The sequence below is a fragment of the Nelumbo nucifera genome, chromosome 1 (assembly GCF_055504915.1).
Source record: "Nelumbo nucifera cultivar China Antique chromosome 1, China Antique-T2T, whole genome shotgun sequence".
Classification (NCBI taxonomy): Eukaryota; Viridiplantae; Streptophyta; class Magnoliopsida; order Proteales; family Nelumbonaceae; genus Nelumbo; species Nelumbo nucifera.
Genome location: NC_142649.1, coordinates 124,104,328 through 124,127,632, shown reverse-complemented (window position 1 = coordinate 124,127,632; position 23,305 = coordinate 124,104,328). Strand labels below are relative to the sequence as shown.

The window sequence follows — 23,305 nt, the reverse complement described above, 5'->3', positions numbered from 1 at the left end:
ACATAAGATGGATTAGGAGGTCAACTAATAGCATGGCTGATGGTCTAGCTAAGCAAGGAGTCCAAAGGCAATCTATGTTCTGGGCTATGTTGTAGCTAGTGGGATATCCCTTAGGTCCTTTTGGGGCTTGTTTGTAACTAATGAATTTCTTTGTTGGGTTAAGCTTGGGTCTGTATTGTAATTAGTGGGGTTTAGGTGGACTTTATGTCTACCCACAACTTCTTGTTGTACACATTAATCTAATGAATCTTTTTGTGTTGCTAATCAAAAGAGAAAAAAAAAAAGAAACAAGAGGCTGTTTGAAAGAAAGGAAAGAAGCACTGAAGAGATTGTGGCTTCAGTTGGCAAACTCATGACAAGCTGGGTCATTTCTCTTCCAGAATTTGAGCAAACCAGACCTTCATACTTTGCTGATAATATTTGGGACATTTTAGAGATTCAAACTTGTAATGTGAATCAGTTCAATCTGAACTGAAGTTTTTGATGTATGTTTGCTTTGATTTAGGGTGTTATCTTGACACATGTACAGCTTGTTAACTGTTTTTGTTTTGATAAAATTTTACTTTTATTCTTAAAAAAAAAAATGCTCTCTTCATCACCCCTGCTCCTGTCCTCCCCTCCTTGTTGGAAGGCAAAGAAAGAGAAGGATTGGGACTTACCTACGAATTCAGCTATGCAACTATCTCGAGAGATTTTTCACCAGGCGGAAGTCTTTCACATTCTACCTTGGATTGCTTTACTATGTTCTTGATTTTGGTCTTCCTTGCCAACTGCCCATGAACTCATCTCCGCCTCAGGGTCTGTGTTTCCAACCTGATGAACATCTTCACTTTGAGGGGAAGCAGCTGCAACTCTGCAAGCACCTTCGATCTTCTTTCTTCTATGACTGAGATCTTTTATCCTTTCTCAGACCTTGTTACAATCCATATCCATTGGTCTTCTTAACTTCCCCTCTTTTTTCAAAACTTTCTAACTCTTTGGACTCTAGATCCCATTACTCCTTGCTTCAACTTTCCAAAAATGCCCTTTACCACTTACAACCTTCTTCATCGGTTTCTCGCTTTAAAATCCTTGCACAAATTCTTAAAAAAGTGGACCCCACTCCTCCCCTTTTCTTTAAGATCATTGGTTAACACTTGTTCCCTATCTTTTTTCCCCACCTCTTCACCCGACTCTTGAACTTCCAAATCTAAACCCAAATCATTTGCCACATGCCTTCCATCCATTGACCCACTGTACCCAATTACCTCCATGTCAGCTTTTCCACCCTTCAAAACAGCCACCTCACCCTCTTCTTTCATCGAAAATTATTTGACTTCCTCTCCACTGCCTCCTTTCCTATTACTTCGTCCTCCTTTTCTCCGACTCCACTCCAATCCTCCCTTCCATTCCTCGAAAGGGAAATGCCCCATCTTCACCTTCTATTATGATTCTCAAATATATTTTTTTGATGAACGATAATAAATTTATTAATTCAGAAGCAGATTTAGAGAGTTCATACAACATCCCAGGGAGAGGCGCGAGCTGCAGCCCCTCCTTGAATCTTACAAGTAAACTAGGAAAGAAAAGCAAGAATCACAACTGAGCCCAAAACAATTCTTCCCTATTTACCCCTTGCTTAGCTAACACATCTGACAAAGTATTTGCTGATCTCCCCACCCCTCGATTGTTAGGTGTTGTACCCCTGGCTGGTTTGCAAATTGCACCCCTTGTACAGCAGCTAAAAGTTCTGCCCTGATGGAGTCTCCAATTCCCAAGGGACCTGAGTAGAGCAACAAAATCTCTCCCTTCTCATTTCTCAAAGCACCCCCCATTCCGGATAATCCTGGATTACCCATGCTACTTCCATCAAAGTTCAACTTTAGTGAGCCTTCGGATGGAGGAGACCAGCTTGTAATTGATTTGTCCTTTAGAGATGAACACCTCGCTACTGCTGACCAATTTCTCCAAAGGTCATTAAAGGAGAATTGATGAAAGATTTCCAAGGTATTGCCCTATTTAACACACAGTCTTTCAATTCTTGACTGCTCCTTTCCTTTTCTTGAAAAATTCTAATATTCCTTTCTTCCCAAAGAGTCCAAATCAAGGCAGCACGAGCACATCTCCAATAAAAAGTAGAATGGTTGAAGAGCATGTAAATTTCTGCTGGTAGACTCCAACTACTCCCAAACAACGAAAGTAGCCAAGCCCAAAGGTCTGCAGAAAAGGGACAAGATATTAATAGGTGGTAACAATCCTCATCGTGAGCTCTACAGAGGATACACCAATTAGGAGAAATACAAAGGAAAGGTCTTCTCTTTTGTAGGTTATCTAGAGTGTTTACTTTCTCATGGAATACTTCCCAACAAAACGCCATAATTTTTTGGGGAACTAGCCTGCACCAAATTTCTTTTGACAAAAAGGGTTGGTGAGTAGAAAGTTGAGAGATGGACTTGAAGAAAGAAGCACAAGTGAAGGTTCCATTGGGTCTAGGAGTCCAACCCTCTTATCTGGCTTGGAGGGATCCAAACAAACCTGCTTAAGACAACCAAGCAAAACAGAAAGAGATTCAATTTCATCATCCCTAAGTCCTCTACGAAACCCAAAATCCCAAGTAGGATCTAAGGGTGTTCCCAAAGGTGAGACAAATTTTGAGACCACCTCTTTTTTGTACAAAGAAACAGAAAATAGTGAAGGGAACAGATCCTTTAAAGGTGTGTCTCCTACCCAAATATCCTCCTAAAAATGGACAGAGTTGCCAGAACAAACTTCATACCTGATAAAATCGAGGAATTGAGGAAGTAGATGTCTCCACCACCTCAAATATATTTCTCCCTCGCAAAAACCAGAACCATCACATTTGGGTAGTAGATGTCTCCACCACCTCAATCATTATCCTCACCAGGCCCAACTTCTCCCAAGTCCTGTTTTTCTTGTCAAACTTTAGGAATCAATTGCAATGGTTTTCAATTTCTTTAAAGGCTAAGATGCTCCATGCGTGCAGAGGGATGCCAACCACCCCAATCCAAACCGCATGCCTCCACCTTCTAGCAGAAATTTCCCCTGTTGCTAGGAACCACCAGTCTAGTCTTAGGTTGATATCTCTATTCTTTGATGTTTCTGACTCTAAGACCCACTCCAATTGTCCATTATGAAATATGAACAGTAGACCTCCACTCAGCTTCCTAACCCCCATTATTTTTTTACCTTCCCCCACTCCAATACCACCCAGTTTTCCAACTTTCTTTGCTTGGACCACCTCCATGTCTTTCCCAACCACTCTTCCAACCAAGCTCGCCTTCAACATGTTCATTCTTTCCTCCATCTTCCCCATCTTTCTCACATGCAGTGCAACCTCCATCTTCCCCACTAAACGTACTTTGCTGCTGCATCTACAACCTCCATCTTGCTGATTAAGGTTATTGGTCAGAAGTCATTATTGCTTGGTTCTATTTCTGGACCTATCAAGTTATAGAAGCATGCAAACTTACCTCTAATCACCCCGCCCCCCAATTTTGTTGAGGAGGCAAATGCTGATTGGTGCTTTAGTTCAAGCAAAGAATGAAGCTAGAAAGTTGTTGCATAGAAGGGTTAACTTCTATGTGGGGATTGTGGGTCTCTCTGTTTTATAGGGGACTAGAAAGTATTACTTGCAGACAGCATAACAACATATGTACATTGAATTATGAGATTCTCCCAAGGGGAAAAAAAACCTATGGCAGTGTTGTAAGACTTGGATTGGACTGGTCAGTCCAACTGTGAGACCTAGGAGCTTTCCAGCTTGGGTCACTAAATTGTTACAAACTTCAAAATGCCAATAGGAAGATTTGAACTTGAAACCTCTTGGTCATGTGAGTTAATATACTACCAATGTCCTACATGCCTTTTGGGCAGTTGTATCAAAATACAACACCTTAACCATTTGACCACCTCTTAGACACATGGTAAAAATCATAAAATTTATTATTATATTATTTATGAGTTGTGGTCAAACTGTTCAACTTTGTGACCTGCCAAGTTTTCTGATTCTGTTTTCAGTCCAAGTCTTCCAACATTGCTTTGTGGCATTTGGTTATCAAGAAAATTTATGGTTTGAATTCTAATAGTTGGGAATTAGGTATCTCTAGATTCCCAAGGGCATCTAACTATTTTCTCTTGGCACATTAGATATGATCCTCAAATGGGAAAGGTGAAGTTTTGAGAAGATCTTTATTGGGGAGACTCACCTTTTTTCCAATCCTATCCTAGATTGTCCAATCTCTCCTTGCTTAAAAATGAATATATTGTGGACTTGGTATCCTTAGTTGATGGAAATCTTTCTTAGAACCCTGGGTTGAGGAGAGTTTTGGAAGAGAGGGAAGTATCTGAATCTATGGACCTTATCCAAAAATTGAGCTCTATTTTCCTTCTTTTTTGGGGTTATGAAAAGCTGTGGGCTTCTTGTCGTAGTGGCACTTTTTTCAATTCCTTCATTCCTTAAACAACTAGAATTCACCAACTCTCAATCTTCTCTTTCTTCTTTTCCCATGGTAAGCAATTTGGATTGGTACTTCACCTTTGAAAGTTAAGGTTTTCTATTGGGAAGCCTCCTTGCAAATCACCAATACTTGTGACAGACTCCAAAGGAAAATAAAGTCATAGTACTATCCTTGCATGTGTACGTTCTTTGTCTTCAGAGTGGAGAAAGTTCTAATCATCTTTTTCTAGCTTGTCCCTTCTTGCTAGGTGTGGATCTCTTCTCACAAGATTTTTTGAGATCAACATCGTCATTATCATCATCATCTATGCCTTATCCCAACTATTTGGGGTCGGCTATATGAATCTTGTTTCACCAATCCATTCTATTTAATGCCATATCTACTGTTAAATTATGAGTGCTTAAATCATTGCTTACTATTTATACCCATGTCCTTTTTGGTCTACCCCTAGCCCTTCTAGCCCCTTTAACTTGTAACAAATCACTTCTTCTAACTGGTGATATTGATGGTCTTCTATGCACGTTACCAGCTCATCTTAGTCTATTTTTCTCTCATTTTATCACCTATCTACTCCTAGGTTCCTACAAATGACTTCATATGGCATAGTGCTAAGGCTGCGATTCTACAAAGCAATGTTTTAAAAACCTACCCGGAGGTCGAACCGTTTTTTCCTCCAGGTCACAGGTCAACGGTTCGACTATCCAGGTCGAATGGTTCAGACCGTGCCACGTCAGTGCATATATGTATTAAGTATATATATTTATATACATATATATATGTGTATTATATGTATATATGTGTATAAATATATGTTTTAGCAATAAATAATGTATAAATATGTTTTAGATATGTTGTATGTATTATTTTATATTTAATTTATGTTTTTTAATTCAGCTTTTAATTTTTTTATTTATAAAAAATATTAAAATTGCAATTTGAGGTAAAAAAAGGGTTTTTTTTCATGAAAACAGTGGGGTAAGGCGTCTATGGCCCCTTGGGATGCATTGACTTCGAAAAGTTACCCAAAATAAAAAAAAAAAAATCACCCCAATTAGACATTGGAGTGCAAAGTTATGGCCTCTGAAAGTTTGCATGCATTGAGTGTGCAACCCGTGACTTGGTCATTGGGTCGAACGGGTCAACGGTCGAAGCTGCCGGGTTGAATGGTTCTTGACCAAGTCAATAGTTTTTGACCGTCTAGCGGGTCTTGACTGAATCGGACCCGGAATCTTGACCGGGTGACGGTTCGAACAGTTCGACCGACTGGGTCAACGACGGGTTGAAAACATTGCTACAGAGAATATGGGCAAATAAATGCAAGGTTGTTTGAAAATAAAGAACTTGAGGTGGAAATATTAATTGAGCTGATTAAAGTGAAAATTGCATACTAGGTGTTGGTGCGTAAGGAGTTTCAAGGATTCAAAATGGTGACCTGTTAAGGGGGTGGCATATTGTGGCTAATGTATTGAATTGGAAACCTCTGGTGGCCATAAATTGACTACCTCCAAAAGCTGGAAGAAAAAAGTTCAACTTTGATGGTTGCTGTTTGGGCAACCCAGGTGATTCGGAGATGGGAAGGATGGTGGGGACAAGGGAAGAGACATTCTGCTAAGCTCTTCAGGAGCTTTATGTGTTGGTAATTCTCTGAGAGCAGAAATGTTGGCTGTTATTCAAGGTCTCAAATTGATAGCACAACAGGTTGGAGGAAGGATCTAGTGATGCATTGATATATTTTGTTTATTTTTGTGTCACATTTCATAAAATCGTATATCACATTATCACTTAGATAATAACTATTCTTCCTCTTTTTGTTCATCATTCCTATGGTTATCCTACATTCCTACGAAACTTTTTAATTACCAATCAAAAAATGAATAAGTTTAGTCTTGTTCTTTTTCACATTTAACATGTTAGTTGCTTTATGCTATTTATGTAATTTTTATGCACAGAGGTTCAAATTGCCTGTTGCTTATGCCTTGGATGTTAAAAATGTAACCCTACAGAACCACCATTTCCAGTTGGTTAACTGGATCTTCTATTTGATGAGCACCTAATTGATTGATCCAGGTGACTAATGAGAAGGTGAAGGCTCTTATGGAGTTGGCTCAATTGAGGCAGGAATATCAACTACTTCAGGAGTATGTATCTTTTTCTGTTTAGGAATATGACACTATTGTATGTGTTTAGTTCTATTAGCCAGTTGTAATCCTTTCATCTTTATAACAAAACAACTTTGTGGCTCCTAGAAGTGATGTGTGTTGACAAATTCTGTTATAATTTGAAATGAATTGATAACCATAAGAAGAGAGCAACAACATGATTTGGATGATTTGTGTCATTGAACTTAAAACAATGAATAACTTACCTTGATTGATTTTGTCATTCTACTGTTTTAAACTCTGCATTTTTGTCTTCAACTTCTCCAAGTTTTTGGATGCTTATAAACAGTCAATGCAGCTCAATTGAGGCTTTCTCTTTCATTTCTTCTTTGACAAGTAGACCTGAGACTTTCTTTTTTGAATTGCAATTATGACATTTTTTGGAAATTTGAGCAAAATTTTATTGATTATTTGAGAGTTTCCTTAAATAATTGCATTATCATGATTAAGTGAGATTTTCTCACTGAATCAAGTCCAGGTGAAAAAAAAATGGACGTAAAAGATTTCCTCCCCCAAGTGTTTATTGGCTTTGGTGTTTTCTAGTTGAATACAAGGCTCTGAATATTTCTGACACAATGGGGACACTGTTGACCTTTTTATTTAATTGCAAGCATAATGACCACAGTGTTTTTTTTATTTATTTTATAACTTTTTCCCCTTCATCTGTTCAAATTTCAAAGTGGAACTGAAATAATCACAGATCAAATTAGATCAATTTAACAAGTGGATCTTAAGCTCTCCATGAGTACGGCATGTGGATCCTTTTTGTTTTGAAAATTTATATATTAAATCATAGTATACACTTATTAAAGGTTCAATAAAGGAGTGGATATGGGAAAACATTATACATAATGTCATTAAATGTAGTAATTACCTTGAAGGAAAGTTTTTAACACAATTTTTTTTTGAAGATAATCAGCTACTTAATATATTATTTTCTTGTAGGGCAAAGATATTGGGGAGAATCAAGAAAAAAATCCTACTAAATTGAATGGGGAAGATTATCCTTGAGAAATCAGGATGCAACTAATTGCCTCTTGCTAGGGGTAATCATTTGTAGCTCAACTCAGAAGTTTCTGGGCTTGGGCCTAGGTTCTGTGTCTAGGCATCCGGTCCACAATTATTGTTATATTATTATAATATATATGTATGTGTTATTTCATATTATTATAAAGTATAACATAAACTTTATTTGTAACTTCAAATATATCAATGTTTTATATTATACATTTAATATTTCATAGTTGAAGTTATAGGCCCAAAGCCCAGCCTGGCCCAGCCCATTACCTCTTGCTGATTTTGTATAAAATTGTCATGCATGCATGAACTTTATACAAGAATCCATAATTTGGTGCTTTAGGAATAAGATGAAAAAGTTTAAATGGCTCACTAGATGGATGAATTTGAGGATACAATGGATGAGAAGATCAGCTAATGGGATGGTGGATACTTTAGTTAAGCAAGGGGTGACTAGGACTTGTTTGTATTGGGCTAAAATGTAATGTTTTAACTTTCTTGTAGGGAGAGGAAGAATCTTGTGCCTCTCAATGGGTTGCTTGTAATTTTTATTTCTCATTGATAATAAAAGTGAATTTTATGTATAAAAAAAAAAAGATAGCTTGAAACATGATGTCGTAGAGTACCTAAAACAAAGGAGAAACTGTAGCTGGTTGATACATCTGTCTGTCTTCCTTCTATCTCTACGTGTGCACAGACACCCCTGTATGTATGGATAGCATCTTCTGTTTTTTTCCTGCCCTGAGATGATGACTTGAAAGGAAGTTGGAGAGGAGAAAGGAGCGAGAAATGACAAAAAACCAGAATGACAATGATAACCTCCTCATTATATTTGGGAGGTTAAGTATTACATATTCTGACATCAAAGCTAAGGAATACTTTCTAATTACTTGGTAAAAACATAAAATTCACAGAAGACCCTGTCTGCCATCATACCATCCTTTGTAGTGGGAATCAAAATTAACTGTTTCTTTGTTCTAAACATTTCCTATTTATCTTACATGAAATATCTCCCCAACTTGCATGGTAGAATTACATTCTGAGATACTATCTTTATTCGCATATTTGGACTTCTTCTTTTTTCCCCCTATTTCTTTCTTTCTTTTTCATGATTTTATTCTTCCATTAAAATTTTGAATGATAAGCATTGCATTTGTAAGCTATGGAGTTTACTGTTCTTGCCTTTGTTTGTGATGCTTCTATTGTGTAATGCATTCATGCAGAAACATCAGTCATGAAATGAATCAGGGAAGTCATTTGGCTAACATTGGACACAGAAGCATTGCTACTCATGAAAAAGATGGAAGATTGAGAAACTTGTTGAAGAAAACATATCTGCGCCGTTGGGTTGGTAGACTTGAAGCAAGTGGAAATGAAGCCGATGATAGCATAAATAATCAAGGCATTTTCACCAATAAAAGATCTAACCAAGCTGTGGATTTTGCAAGGTCTGGGGAAGTATCAATGGTTTATGATGGCTGCTAGAAAATGCATGATGTGTTGTTATTATTACCAAATTTTTGTGTAGAGTTCCTTGTTTTCAAAAAACATTCTTTTAGCTTTGAACTTTGAAACCAAAACATAAAAACTATGTTGAAACCTTGATAGTTGATGATATCAACAATCTCATATAGGAGAGTTGAATTTGATCTGATAAAAAGTCCTTTAACCTATTCCATAATTTTTTTTTAATTATTTAAACAAGATCATAACAATTCTATCAATGATGGAAGAAAAACATTAGGGAACACCTGAAACTAGAGCAGCAAATGCTGACTTGTAGTTAATGGAAAACTTTAAATCTAGCATTTTGGCTTATAAAGTTATACCTGGGGCTTGATGGCCTGGAGCTCCACTCGAGGGATTGTCTTCCTACTCTTCCCTTGTGTCATTGAATGTTCTTGAAACTTACCTCTGTGATGCCATAGAGTCCGCAGAGTTGGTTTATACCCAGCCACCTGGGGCTTTTATTTTTCACTCCTGATGCCATAGGGTCCAAGGGGCCTCAGAGTTGGTTATTATTCATCTAATAAGAACTTTAAAGGCCCCTTCTAATTCTAAGATATTCCACTCTGCAACAGATGAAGTATGAGGCCTTGTAATAAAGAAAGGATCTAGCTCTTACTGAATTTCCATCCCCTATTGCTCTGGTGTTAACTGTAACAATGGATCCATTACAATCTCTAAAATACACCTTTCACACCAGATGACCCTGGATTACCTGAAGAGCAGCCAACAGAATTTAGTTTTATCTTTCATTATCAGGTTGTAAACAATCTAGAATCACCTTCCTGCAAGCTGCATCTATTTATCAACTCTTAAGTTCCTATGTATGGTCCCAATATGCTACTCTCACCACTGTGAGATCAATCCAAATACTAACATTGTTACTTTTCTTCCCAATATCCTTGTTTTCCTTTCAACACTAGTCCACAGCAATACTAGGTCCTCTTATTGCTTTTATGCAGGTAAGAGAAGAGGTAGAAAGAAGATTGATCAAAGGGAAATTTTAAGATGTATATTAAATATTAGGGCAATTTCTATGATGCCAGAATGGTATGATACTGGAAGAACTTGACCAATCAGACCCCCCCCCCTCGTGGGAGAATTTTGATGCATACATGCTGATTGTTTACCACTTCTATGGTACAGGTTGATTGGTTGTCAGTTTTTTAGATATTCTGCCTTTCCAGTATCATAATCAGACTAAGAAAAAAAAGATCGTTTTGATGCAGTTGCCTAGCACATGTACAAACATTTCTTTTTGTCTATGTTCATTCGGGCAAATTGTTTTTTCACTAATCTTTTGTTATTTCTTGTTTCTCAAGGCTTTTTATTTTTTTAACAATTCTTTGGCACTGAATTTCAGAACCAAAATCATTTTAAACATGGATTATTCCTGTATCATTTAACTTCTCTCCTTTTTATAAGGTTTCTCCAATAATGTGCCCAACCTTTTTAATATGAGGATAATATATGTTTGTTTCATGCACTCCTTGATTATTTACGAGGGAGGAAAGAAGCAAAAGGAAAAAAAAAAATTCCATGCAAAACTTAGTTTTGCTCATTCTCTGTTGTCCGTGTTACAGGATCAAGGTTGAAAATGCAAGCCTTAAAGAAAGCTTAGAAAGTATGGATCACCTGACTTCTTTGATTCACAGACTCCGTATCTCACTTTTAAAGGTCATCTTCTACACTTATTAAGAATACTCGGTGATAGTGGTAGTGGTCCTTTACTTCCCCTTCATTAAATTGTAAAATTGTTTTATCCTCCTATAGGACCCATTGTTCCGGGATCCTGTTCAGTGTTTTTATTATTCTCAATAAGCTCTTGTTTTATTACTATTGCTATATGTTGAATTGAACCTTGATTTCTTTGTTGTGGCTTGATCCATGTCCCAACCTGCATGAGTCTGACCCAAATACGTTATGTTATGTTGTTGGGGCTTTTCTCTTTTCTCTCTCTGGCTTGCATGAGAAAATAGAGGGGAAAAGCCTGTTAGAGAGAATTCATGTGTATAGGGGTTTAGGTTTTTGAGAGAAAGAGAGAGAGTGCTTGCACAATTTTGTATTCTTTGTTGCTGTTTTCATGGTGGATTTCTGTTCCTCCTTCACCCGTGGGCATAGGCTATAAGCTGAAGCACATAAATCTGTGTGCTTTTCTTGAGTTCCTTTATTTTGAGTTTTGTGTTCTCTAATATTTGCCAATCGATTTTGGTTTTGGGTTTGTTCTACCTTAACACTATAGCATCTTGGTTTTTAGAATAAATTTTATTGTGGTGTCTCCCCTGTTTGCAAGCTAGCAACTAGCTAATCCTTCACTAGAGATCAAAATATTTGCCATACTTTAATAATTTTCTCTTTAGAAGCTGCTGCTCACTAACAGGTTTTGTTCCTCCAAAATTCATTTTAGGTTAAAGACCCTGCAACATTCCAAGATCCTGTTACCAGTACACCTAAAGCCCTGGATGAAATTATTGCCGAGGCTAAACTTATGAAGACTGCTCTTAGTAGCTCTCTTCCAATTAGCTGGTCAGCTGATGCTGACCCTGGAACACATGGTGGAAATAGCAATGATGTGTCATGCGATGGTTCTGGGGACTCTTGGAGTGAGAAGGTTGATTCTGTTTCTGCTGCTGGATTGGAGATGGTGGAGCTCCTGATACTGGCATGCCAGAATCTTAAGGAGAGTAACGGAAATGATTAATATGACAGGTTCATGATCAGGATCCATATAGCTATCCTGCCTTTTAAGCATTGTTTTATTGTGGATCAGCAACATCAAATGTCTAGTTAGTAATTATCAATACAAAGTAATGTAAATGGTTCAGTGTTGTCTTATATTTGTATATAACACCTTTGTATTAAATAAAATATTGGGGAAATTAGTTATCCCTCGTGTGTATTCACTATGAGCTTTTCTTCCTTCCTCCTTAACCTTTGTAATTTGACGAAAATAAGGGCGACTTGAGCCTCAGTTTGGAAAGTGTACAAATACAAATATGTATAATGCAAATATATACATAATAATACAAAATACAAGGTTTTGCGCTCTACACATTTGTATTTGTAATCCTTCCAAACTGAGCAAAGGAATAATTTGGCAGGGGCAGAGTCAGGTTTTTTCATTTCATGGGGCCATGTAATTCAAACACAGTTGCCATTGCTTCCTGTTAAAATTGCAAGTCTTTATGCTCTTGCCCATTTATTATCGTGATTATGTGTCCTTGCTCTGTGTCATGACTCATAGTCTGGAGAACGCCCTACTATTGTACAGAAACAGTTTTTAACATTTTTTAATAAGTTAGGAAGTACAGAAGCTTTGTGCAGACCTTCCACATCATTGCGGTGAGAAACCCAAATCATCGAGGAAGAAGACCTCCCCTACGACCCCCCACCCATTCTCCTTTCTTCAGCTATCTCTAGCTGAGCTCTAGTTGCTCATGGGACCTTCCAAAACTTTTATTTATTTTTTAACAAATATTGTATTTTCATTACTATATATGGTGTGGCCAAGAGTGATCATAGAAGGATCGGTACCCGTACACACCGAGGCACTGGACATTTTCAATTTTCAATTGCTGACAATATATCAAGAGTAAGAGCTCACGAAAATACTATCAAATTGAGAAAGGAAATGTGTGGTATTTTCTTGAAGGCTGAACTGAAGCCATGTGAATGGACAGACAAGAAAATAGAGCACCCCCTTACATGAGAGTTGAGACCACACCTATCACAGACTGAATGGAAGTGCACGACAAATACAGTGCAAACAAGTGCGGCATATCTGAGAAAGAAACTTCCACATGTAAATCAGTTAATCATACTTGCATTCCAAAAATTTTAGATAATTGAAATGTATAAACAAATGGTTTGCTGTCTCTGTGCTTGTTGAGCATAGCACACAATCCGGAGTGTCTTTGCTCCCTTCTTCTCAATCTTTTCCATATCAAGAATACTGCCTTTGACGGAACATAAGAAATACAAATCCTAGAGCTGCATGGGAAAAGTGCAAGACGAAAAAAGTGTTCAGCTACCCGAAAAATGACTGGGTTGTTAAAAGATCCTGATTTGTCCCATTAATTCCCACGCTCTCTGTCTAATTGGCCTAGGATCCTGGGCATGCAGGGCTTCAGATTCGGACCTATAGTAATAATTCAAACTTCTCTTCAGTCTGAGTTCCAAACTGCAATTGTTCATTTTGGACTGCAAAGCATATTTAGCTACAAGGCATTTCTATTAATAGGTACAAGGAAAACTTTGTCCCATTCTATTTCCATCTAATGAATTTTCTATATAATCAAGTTGTTAGTTGTATGCGCGGCCCACAAATCTTAATATCTTATTGGTCAGGTCATCAGATTCATGAGCTATGCCTATAATAAAATCAAAGCTCTTCAAACTTTTCTTCATAATGATTTCTCTGAAATTTATAAAAGAAAGAAAAAAAGTAAAGTCAAGGCTCTTTTTTCTTTAAAAATATCAACATTTTACTAATCCTCCAAGTCCAAGAACTTGTCAGAGAATTTAGGTGATTGAGCAGAAAAGTTTGCATGAATGAAAATAGAGCTTGAAGAGGAGCAAAATTTTTTCAATAAACTTGGCAGTTATTAGACTCAACTAGGATAATGTTTCAATATGGTAAGTTCCATATAATTTAGATTATTGACTAGCTAAAATTAATCGCAGCTCGATTCTAAAGTCTAGCGAATAGAATTGTGTATCGAATATGGATATACGTTCCGACCATCTAATATAAAACCTCCATCGTTTTCCAGCAGAAGCCTTTCCGATAAGCTAAATTCTAAATACCCATATTCTTCAAAGCGGTTGCATCTTGTTGTTGTAGGTTTATAAACTGTAACTATAGGCTCAGTTTTGAAGGAATATAAATATAAATATAAATATGTAGAGTGCAAAATCTTGTAGTAGAATTATATTATATGTATTTGTACTCTTTTCATATTGAGCCTAGGCTTAATTTGGAAAGAGTACAAATACAAACATGCCCAGTGCAAATACAAGGTTTACAATACAACATATACAGTACGCACTGTATATAAGTACTTGTATTTGTACTCTTTCCAAACTGAGTCCAACCATGCCATTCATGCTATTCTACCCAGGAGTGATAGTTAGTAGTAGTATTTGCAACAATTCATAATCCAGTCACAAGCCGCAAGTAGTTTAAGGTGCTTATAAGATGTTTTCCTTGGATAGAGGGCAGAGTTGAAGGTTGGTACAGGGAGTTATCAGCTAGCAACTGTGCTGCCTTCATTTGCTTTCATCTCTATGCAATTAGTCATTTACTATAAGTTAAAGATAACAAAATCATTTCTGATCGTATTAATTAATGACAAAAAATGGTTCTTGATTGACCCAGGTCATTGATTTTTACCAAGAAACAAACTAATGAATAGAAGAGACCGAGAAGATGGGGGGACGAGATTATACAAATTAAGCCATTTCGGACCACTCATCTTTATTAAAAATCTAGAGACCTGTCAAGAAATTAATGGAAATATTTCATAATAAAACTTTCCATATTATGATGACAAGAAAATGGGCCAAACCCATCTCTTAACTTGGCTTCCACAATGTGAAACTGTGAAAGAAACCCAAGGAGAAAACATAAAAGAAAAAAAAAAAACAAATACAGGAAAATAAGCGTAGAATTGAAATTCATTTGACTATAGGGAAAGAAAAAGATTAAGTGAGTGAAGCAATAATGGAGAAGGGAGACCAAAATGAGACTTAAATGAAAAGAAGATGATGATTCAGCAGCGACTAGCTTCAACGGAAGTTGTATGTTGCTTTTCAAGTTGCTGGCTCCTTACTGCCTTTGTCATTTTCAAGTTGGCTGTAATTGCCTTTCTCCTTGAATAGCTGGGTGTGATGGTGCCTGCAGTAGAGTTTACCCTCGTGTGCAATGTAGCTGGATGTGCTAAGAACACAGCCTCCACGTACGCATCTGAAACAGATCTTATGGTAGACATTTCCATCCACCGTTACCTGTATGTAGAATTAAACAACTACACCCTGCTTATTCTTATTCTATGCAATTGCAATGTCATATCTACCTCTTTCAACTAATTTGAAGGTAAAAGGAATACTATCTTATATATCTTAATTTACCTTTTCAAGCGGATATACAGTCTTCTTACACCCCACACATTTTTCTTGGGTGCCTCCAAACATATTTGAAACCCTATTCGAGCCAACACTCTGTTCAAGCCAAACCAATATATATATGTCAAGATACTTGGAAACTGTTATCTCAAATCAACTCTAAACGTGGAAATCTATACTAATTAACATCTGTTGAACTGGTACATATAATGCACCCTAGACTGTAGGTAGATTACCTGGCTGTCAACAGGTTTCTCTGATTTCGCAACTTTTGGTGCTCCTGAAACAACATTCAAAAACAAAAAAAAAAAAAAAAGGTCTAGTCTTAGAAAATGGGAATATGGAGGTCGTAATGAGTTGATCATTTTGATATCAAGGTTTTCTGGCTATTACCTTCAAAACTCTTGTCCAACCTGCCGGTTCTCTTGAAAAGTTGATCATAATGCGGTCTACAATACAGAACCCCCTCAAAGGAACTAAAGTTGCCAAGCTGCATTAGTTAAGAATCAACAAATGAGAGTTAATAGCAACATTAACGGTGATTTGCTTTTTTTGTTTCTACTTTTCTGAGGAGTTGTACATGTTCAATTCAGGAACCGTAATGCACGTAGAAACCAGAGATTTCACCCATCATTATTTTTTATAGATAGATAGATAGATACATGGTCTACAATACAGACCAGAGACCCAACATTAATTAACACTAGCTGATGGGGACGCTTGAGGAAGAAATAGATTGAAATAATGTTCTTTGAACAACAAAGACAACAACAAAATGAAAAGGAACAAATTAATGAATTGAAACAGATGTTAGCTAGGATGCATTTGCACTAGTAGTGGTGGAATGAAAAGATTCGGCTCAGTTTGGAAGGAGTGAAAATACAAATATCTAGAATGCAAATACATATAAAATAATACAAAATACAAGGTTTTGCATTCTACATATTTGCATTTGTACTCCTTCCAAACTGAGCTGAAGGAAATTATGGTAAAAACATATATATATATATATATATACCTTGAGGGTGCCATTGCAGTGATGACACCGGAAGCAGGACTTATGGAAGATACGGTTATCAGCGGTCAGCTGATCCACCAGATGAACTGTTTTATTACAGGCTTGGCACTTCTGGGTTGTTCCTGCAAACGACATGCTGCTTCTATCCTCCACACACAGCAAGAACAACCGAATTTCCCACGACCAGATCTCTCGCTCTCTCTCTCAACTCTCTAACTCTCCCGTCTCCAACAAAAAACGGAGGAAAGAGAGAGGGAGATAGATGGTTAAGGAAAAAGAAAAAAAAGCCAACTCAAGGAGAAACGTGGGTTGCAGAAAGTTGCGGACGACCAAAGCGAAATTATAGATCATAAATTTAAGGAGCTACCGCCACTTCACTTCACATTTCACAAATCCATCAATCATTTTGTCCTTTCCGAATTTACAGCAGCCCCCCCTCCTCAGTCCTCCCCTTCTAATCTCTGATATCTGGTTAGTTGGCTTCCCCTCTTTGTACATCGCCATGTACCGTACCAAATGATTTTTAGTCATCCGATACCGTGGATTTGGCATTTTCGGTTCAAGGATGTAAGCGTGGAATTTTGGCCAAGTCAAAGTCAATAGGATTCACTCAGACTTGCATGACGACCGAGTAGTTTGTAGAGGCCCTGTCTGTTCCTGTTTCTGTTTGATCAGAGAAAATCACATGCCTGAAAAGAAATCATACAAATGCCTCTGAAATTATATATATGAACTCAAGAATTCTGGGCAACACTTTTAGTCTCTTGATGACAAATGTAGAATGACATAAGTACCCTCAACATTTTACATATATATACTCGTGGTTGATTCGAACAGTCCAACTGTTAGGCCCGAGAATCATTTAGGCAATTGGTTCTGTTTTACCTCAAATCCAGTTCATAGTTAAAAACCTTTAAATTAAATTGGTTAACGATTCATTGACTCAGATGGTCAAATCATTGACCCATTCAACAGTTTTTTATCATTTTTTATTTTAATTATTTTTTTAATTTTTACAATTTTTTTGTTAAAACCGAACGGTTAAACCATCAATCCAAAAACTGATGGCCAAAACGATTCCATGATCGATTTTTAAAACATTGTATATACGGAATATTCATTCTTCAAATAATAGCTCCCTCATGCGGTTATAATTATGCCCCCATTTCACCATTTGTATATCTCCGACACTGTCTGTCCTCGCCTAACACCCTCCAAAAAAAAAAAAAAAAAAAAAATAGAATGACCAACAATCAAAAGAAATTTATCACCTTAAGTGTCAGTTTAAAAAAAATGTCATAGACACCAATAAACTAAAAATGTAAAATACTAGATTGAAGTGTATGAAGATTTGATTAGAAAGAGCAGTTTGGTCCTTAAAAAGATATGAATACATGACATGATTAGAAAGGTTATGAGAGACTGAACATATCATGTGATATAAAGATATTTTAACCAAAATGAGGGTATCTATAATCTATCTGGTCTTTGTAATTTTATTCAAATATGTAATAAGGTTGGAGGAAATGGCTGGTGTTGTCGCGTAACTTATGGATCACCACAAATGGATTCAGGATTCCCCTGCTTTTCAGAATTCAGACAAAAAAGATATCAACGCCCCTGTCCCCCTCCCCCCCCCCCCCCCCCCCTCTCTCTCTCTCTCTCTCTCAAATTCTCAATTTCCACCGTTTTTCTTTTGAGTTCAAACTCTTCTCGCTCTCCATTTTTTCCTTATTTATATATGCAATGGAATCAGACCGGACGGTCTGACCATTCCTTTCACTATTCACGATAACAGTAGTTAAAACGGTTTTAATCAAATTAATAACCGCACATGTGATGTTGGGGCCACACACATCTCTCTCTCTCTCGGTTGCGGGACCCACAAACATCATATGTGCCTAAATTGAATCGGTAAGTTGGGGACAATATGGTCCATGTCCAATGGCCCAATCGAATGTCAATTCCTCAAGATGGGTCATATCTTGTGGGCCCAATTAGCCCCGACATAACAATTGCATGTATTACAAGTTGGGCTCAATATGTTCAATTTCAATAAAATCCAAGGCCCAATCCTTACCCAAACTCTGGATTGGATTACCTATTTTGAGTCCGATTCGAACCTCATGAATATGAGTTGGTAACTAGAGTGGGATTGTGGGAGCCCAAGTGGTACAACTATTGACATTGACATTGAAACATCAAACCCACGAGGATTAGAAAGAACATTTTTTTCTCCAAGAGATTAGAGGAAACTTGATTAAGTCCTGTGTCCCATTTGCCTTCCAATGAGAAGCTCTGTCCGCTCCTTCCCTAAATTCACATGCAGTGAGTTTCTAGGTTTTTATGGTGGATTGGTGGCTTGTCATTCTTCAATCTGGATATGGGAAATGACTTAGAAGTGATAAGGCCACAAACAGTTCAGATCGAATTGATATATCTGGATCTAAATTTTATTTATTAAAATTCATATTTTCATACAAAACATATCCATTGGGTTCAGATCAGGATATCCAATACCAATAATAAATTAAACTATAATTAGCAGAATATTATGTTATTAATAAAATAAACTTATAATGAAAGTGTTATTGTATATCATGAATATAATGGCTTGAAAATGACTTTATGAGACCAAGCTATGATGCTTTAGTAAATTTGTACATCATTCAGATCAAATTTACTCTATCATCATCATCATCATGTCATATTCACAATTCACAATTCCATTATGTTCAATGTCATATTTATTCTTAAATTGTACTTAAATAATTTCTTATTTTTTTTCTTAAGTCCTTATTGGTTTATAGCATATCACTTTTTCTAACGGGTGTTGTATATAGTCATCTATGCATGTGATCAAACTATCTCAATTTACTTTCATTTTATCATCCATTGGAGCTATTCCTAAGTTTCTTCATATGACTTCATTTTTAATCCCATCATTCCTACTTTTACCACTCATCCATATGCAGGGGTGTCAATGGACCGGTTTTGGATTGGACCCCATCCAAACCAAAATCAATTTGGACAGATTGAACAGACCAAAAAAAGACATTGAATTGGACCAGTCCAGACTTAATGTTCCAAAGTATTTATTGGATTGGATTGGACCCGGTCCATCTGTAATGAATTTATATTGAATTGGGTTGGATTGAGCCAATATCATCTGGTCCATTGATAGAACATAAGAATATATAGGTGTCAATGGACCAGATTTGGCCGTTTGGGTCAGAACTACTCTAAATTAAAATAATTTTGAACAAATTAGATGATCCAACTCCAGACATTGAATTAGACCGGTCCAAAATATTTATTGAATTGGATTGAACCTGGTCCATTTCTACTCCACATTCATCTTTTGTACATGCTACTTTTTGATTGCCCAACATTCAGCTCCATACATAAAAAATAAGCTCATATTGTTTTATAGAATTTTCCATTTAAGTGAAATGGTATCCACATGTCACGGAAGACTCCCGATGCATCCATCAGTTTTGCCCATCATGTTTCAGTACTTTTATATGAAAAACATCCTTTTCGAACTCTCTTTCATTTATGAATTATTAAGCTAAGGTGACATAAGAGGTTACATTCATTAAATCTTAGCCCCAAATACTAGATACACCCTGATTTATACTCCCATTATTACTAATTTTACTAATGGATAGGATACATTATTATTCTTTATTGGGTCATTTATTAAAACGCCCCCTGTAGTTTCATAGATTTACTAAATCTATCCTATACTTTTTATTTTACTAAAATACCTCTTATACTTTGCAACCTATTTACTTAATCGATCTTTTACTAAGAAGTGTTTGTTTTGCCATCTGAAAATAAAAGTATAATCACCTAAACTGAGTGAAAAAATGTTCAAGGGCATGGACCCATGATTATTTATTTCAAAAGCACCCTTAACACTTCTTCATACAAAAAAACAAAATTGACTAAATAGAACCAAATAGAGTGATTTCTTATGTCTTATTAAGGGCAAAAATGGTATTTTATTTTTATTTTCTTTCGATTAATTTTATTCAAATAGGCATTAAGGTCACAATTGTCATTTTCCATTGTTATCTAATAGAAGGTCAATTAAGGGTCAGTTTGGTTCGCAGTTGGAATCGGAATTTGAATGGTCTATTCCCATAGTCTATTGACTTCAGACAAGAATGGGAATGAGAATTGAAATCAACAAGAAAGAGATTTCATTCCCAAGGGAGGGGTAGGGAATGGCCATTCCCTCAAATGGGAGAATGCCATTCCAGAAGGAATGGGAATGAGATTCTGATTCCACCCAACCAAACAGTTGGAACCGGAATAGCCCATTTCGATTCCAATTCCGGACCCCTATTCCTACGAACCAAACGGGACCTAAATAAATCAATTGCAAACTATAAGGAGTGTTTTAGTAAGACACAAACAATAGTGTAGGTTTTATTTAATAAATCCATGAAATCATAAGGGGTGTTTTAGTAAAAGACAGATCGGATTGTACCTCTTCATCCTCGAGGGTTGCCAGGTGTGACCAACTTTATGTATTTGTGTAATCAGTGTTTAACTTGTCAATTGAATCGTTAAACCAGTGATATGAAGAGCTGATCGGTTTGATGTCAGCCTAAGCCCATCTTAATAACGATATAAAAACATTGCATATAAACTGGGCATTTGGTCTAGTGGTATGATTCTCGCTTTGGGTGCGAGAGGTCTCGAGTTCGATTCTCGGAATGCCCCTTTTTGTTGAGAGTTTGTATGCACTTGGGATCTACTTCCCCATCAACTATTCCTACCAAACCATTTGTCAAATGCCCTCTCATATAAACTATAATTTTTCAATGGGGCACGACATGATGGTCATAACTATTCTTGAATAAATTTCTTAAACTATTCTTATGGTTTAATTAATTGATTAATGTAGCATTTTGATAAATCTAAAATTCAGATATGAAAAGTTAAAAGAGATATTAAGTGTCTGAAATCTGAAAAGAGGCATATATGCTTTTTTTCTTTTTAGAGGATCTGAATCCATAAGTTTGTTTGTGTTGGATCAACCCTTTACCATTTGAAATTTACTGATTTTACTATTTTACCCTTACAATGTACTATTTGTAAATGTTGAGTTCAATTTGCATTATCTCAAAGAAAATAATTTTCAACATCAAAATAATATTGAAACAATACAAATAAAAAATAAAAAATTAATAATTACTAATTAATAAATGAAACAATTAAAATTAAAAAAAAAATTAATGACTATAAAAATATTAAAATAATTAATAATTTAACAAATAAAAATTAATGAAATAATTAAAATTTACTATTTAATAAAAATAATTAATAATACAAGTAAATTTAATAAAAAATAATTAATGTTTAATAAAAATATTAAAATAATTAATAATTAATAAAAATAATTTATAATTAAATATTTTTACTCATTGAACCACCACTGCTGCATGTTGTAGTGGTGGTGAAAACATAGGGGAGAGAGAGAGTTGCCGCTGCAACTTGCAGCGGTGGTGGGAACACAGGGGAGGGAGAGAGAGAGAGAGAAAGTGAGAGAGAGAAGACAGGGGAGAGAGAGAGAGAGAAAGAGGGGTAATTTTGAGAGAGAGAGAGAGAGGCGTTCTTCCTCCTTGAGCGAGAGTGAGAGAAGCATTCTTCCTCCTTGCAAAATGATTAGGTTTTTTGGATTTGGGGATAATCAAGGGTAACATGCGTCATTTCTAAAAAATAGAAGGGTAGATTCGACCTTGCACCGGCTTTGAAACGCATCTGAGCGCATTAAGAGCCGGCCCAAGGTCTATTATTTTCAGATCTGAATATAAGATTCAGACTATGGTGTCATTTGATTGCACTTTTTAGAGGTCTGAATCTAAAAATGCTACTTTTTAGACCTCACCCCTTGTTTGGTTGTACCTCTTAAACTGGGTTTGAAACTAATTTTCAGGTCTGAAAATCACAGACCTTGGGTTGGCTCTTAATGCGTTCAGATGTGTATCAGAGCCGGCCTAATGTCCAAAATATCCTTACAATTTTTCGTAAACGACCCGAGTTACCGTTGATACCCGAAACCTAGAAATATAAAACATTCAACCTCTCTCTCTCTCTCTCGGTCTCTCTCTCCGCCCTGTCTTCCTATTGCAGCGATGGCTCTCTCTCTCCCTTGTCTTCTCTCTCTCTCTCTCTCTCTCTCTCTTTGCCCCTTGTATTCCCGCCACCGCCACCACAACTTGTAGCGGCGGCTTTCTCTCCCATGTCTTCTCTCGCCTCTCTCTCTCTCTCTCTCTTTATCTCTCTCTCTCTTCGCCCCTTGTATTCCCGCCACCGCCGCTGCAACTTGTAGTCGCGGCTCTCTCCCCTCCCGTTTTCTCTCGCTCTCCCTCCCTCCCTCTCTCTCTCTCTCTCCTTCCCTGTCTTCTCTCGCTCGCTTGCTCTCTCTCTCTCTCTCCCCTGTATCCCCACCATTGCCACCGCCGCTGTCTTCTCTCTCTCCCCCCAACAGTAGCTCTCTCTCTCCCCCTATCTTCTCTTTCTCTCCCTCTCTCCCTCTCTCTCTCTCTCTCTCTCCCTCCCTCCCCTATCTTCCCACCATCGCCACCACCGCTGCAACAAGCAGTAGTGGTGGTTCAATGCTTCAGTGAATAATAATAATGTTTTTATTAATTATTTTAATAGTTTTTTTAAATTTACTTGTGTTATTTATTAATTATTAATTATTTTTATTAACTAATAATTTTTAATTATTTCATTTATTTTTATTTGTGTAAATTATTAATTAGTATTAATTATTTTAATATTTTTATAATCATTATTTATTTTTTAATTTTAATTGTTTCATTTATTAATTTATTATTTTTTATTTATATTGTTTCAATATTATTTTGAGGTTGGAAATTATTTTTTATGAGATAATGTAAATTGAATTCAACATTTTCAAATTGTATATTTTAGGGGTAAAATAGTAAAATCAATAAATTTCATATGGTAAAAGGTTGATCCAAAACAAACAAACTCATGGATTT

The 23,305-nt window shown here is 36.5% G+C and overlaps 2 protein-coding genes and 1 non-coding gene across 6 annotated transcripts in view; 2 read left to right on the top strand and 1 right to left on the bottom strand.

The window, feature by feature from the left end:
* MEE13 (myosin heavy chain-like protein) overlaps positions 1–12,027 on the top strand; it is an 85,069-nt gene extending 73,042 nt beyond the window's left edge. For all 4 annotated transcript variants that reach the window (XM_010276089.3, XM_010276088.3, XM_088894145.1 and 1 more), the window contains 4 exons: positions 6,525–6,595; positions 8,857–9,081; positions 10,723–10,816; positions 11,547–12,027. In XM_010276089.3, the coding sequence (XP_010274391.1) occupies positions 6,525–6,595; positions 8,857–9,081; positions 10,723–10,816; positions 11,547–11,840 (684 nt within the window). In that variant the 3' untranslated portion in view covers positions 11,841–12,027. The remainder of the gene's footprint in view (positions 1–6,524; positions 6,596–8,856; positions 9,082–10,722; positions 10,817–11,546) is intronic.
* Positions 12,028–14,598: 2,571 nt separating this feature from the next.
* On the bottom strand, positions 14,599–16,738 carry LOC104609716 (LIM domain-containing protein WLIM1-like). Its single transcript, XM_010276087.3, has 5 exons — positions 16,281–16,738; positions 15,656–15,752; positions 15,499–15,542; positions 15,269–15,358; positions 14,599–15,145 (listed from the first exon to the last, which is right to left on the bottom strand). The coding sequence occupies exons 1-5, from the start codon at positions 16,413–16,415 to the stop codon at positions 14,951–14,953; spliced, it is 561 nt and encodes a 186-aa protein (XP_010274389.1). The 5' UTR covers positions 16,416–16,738; the 3' UTR covers positions 14,599–14,950.
* Positions 16,739–20,942: 4,204 nt separating this feature from the next.
* On the top strand, positions 20,943–21,014 carry TRNAP-UGG (transfer RNA proline (anticodon UGG)). The gene has a single exon. It is a non-coding gene; the product is annotated as a tRNA-Pro (tRNA).
* The last annotated feature ends 2,291 nt before the right edge of the window (positions 21,015–23,305 follow it).

Excerpts from the sequence above, each read along its gene's own strand:
- LOC104609716 (XM_010276087.3), bottom strand. The coding sequence starts at position 16,415 with ATGTCGTTTGCAGGAACAACCCAGAAGTGCCAAGCCTGTAATAAAACA. Across the intron at positions 15,359-15,498 it reads AGAAACCTGTTGACAGCCAG|AGTGTTGGCTCGAATAGGGT; the intron begins GTAATCTACCTA and ends TGGCTTGAACAG. Across the intron at positions 15,146-15,268 it reads CTGTATATCCGCTTGAAAAG|GTAACGGTGGATGGAAATGT; the intron begins GTAAATTAAGAT and ends TTCTACATACAG.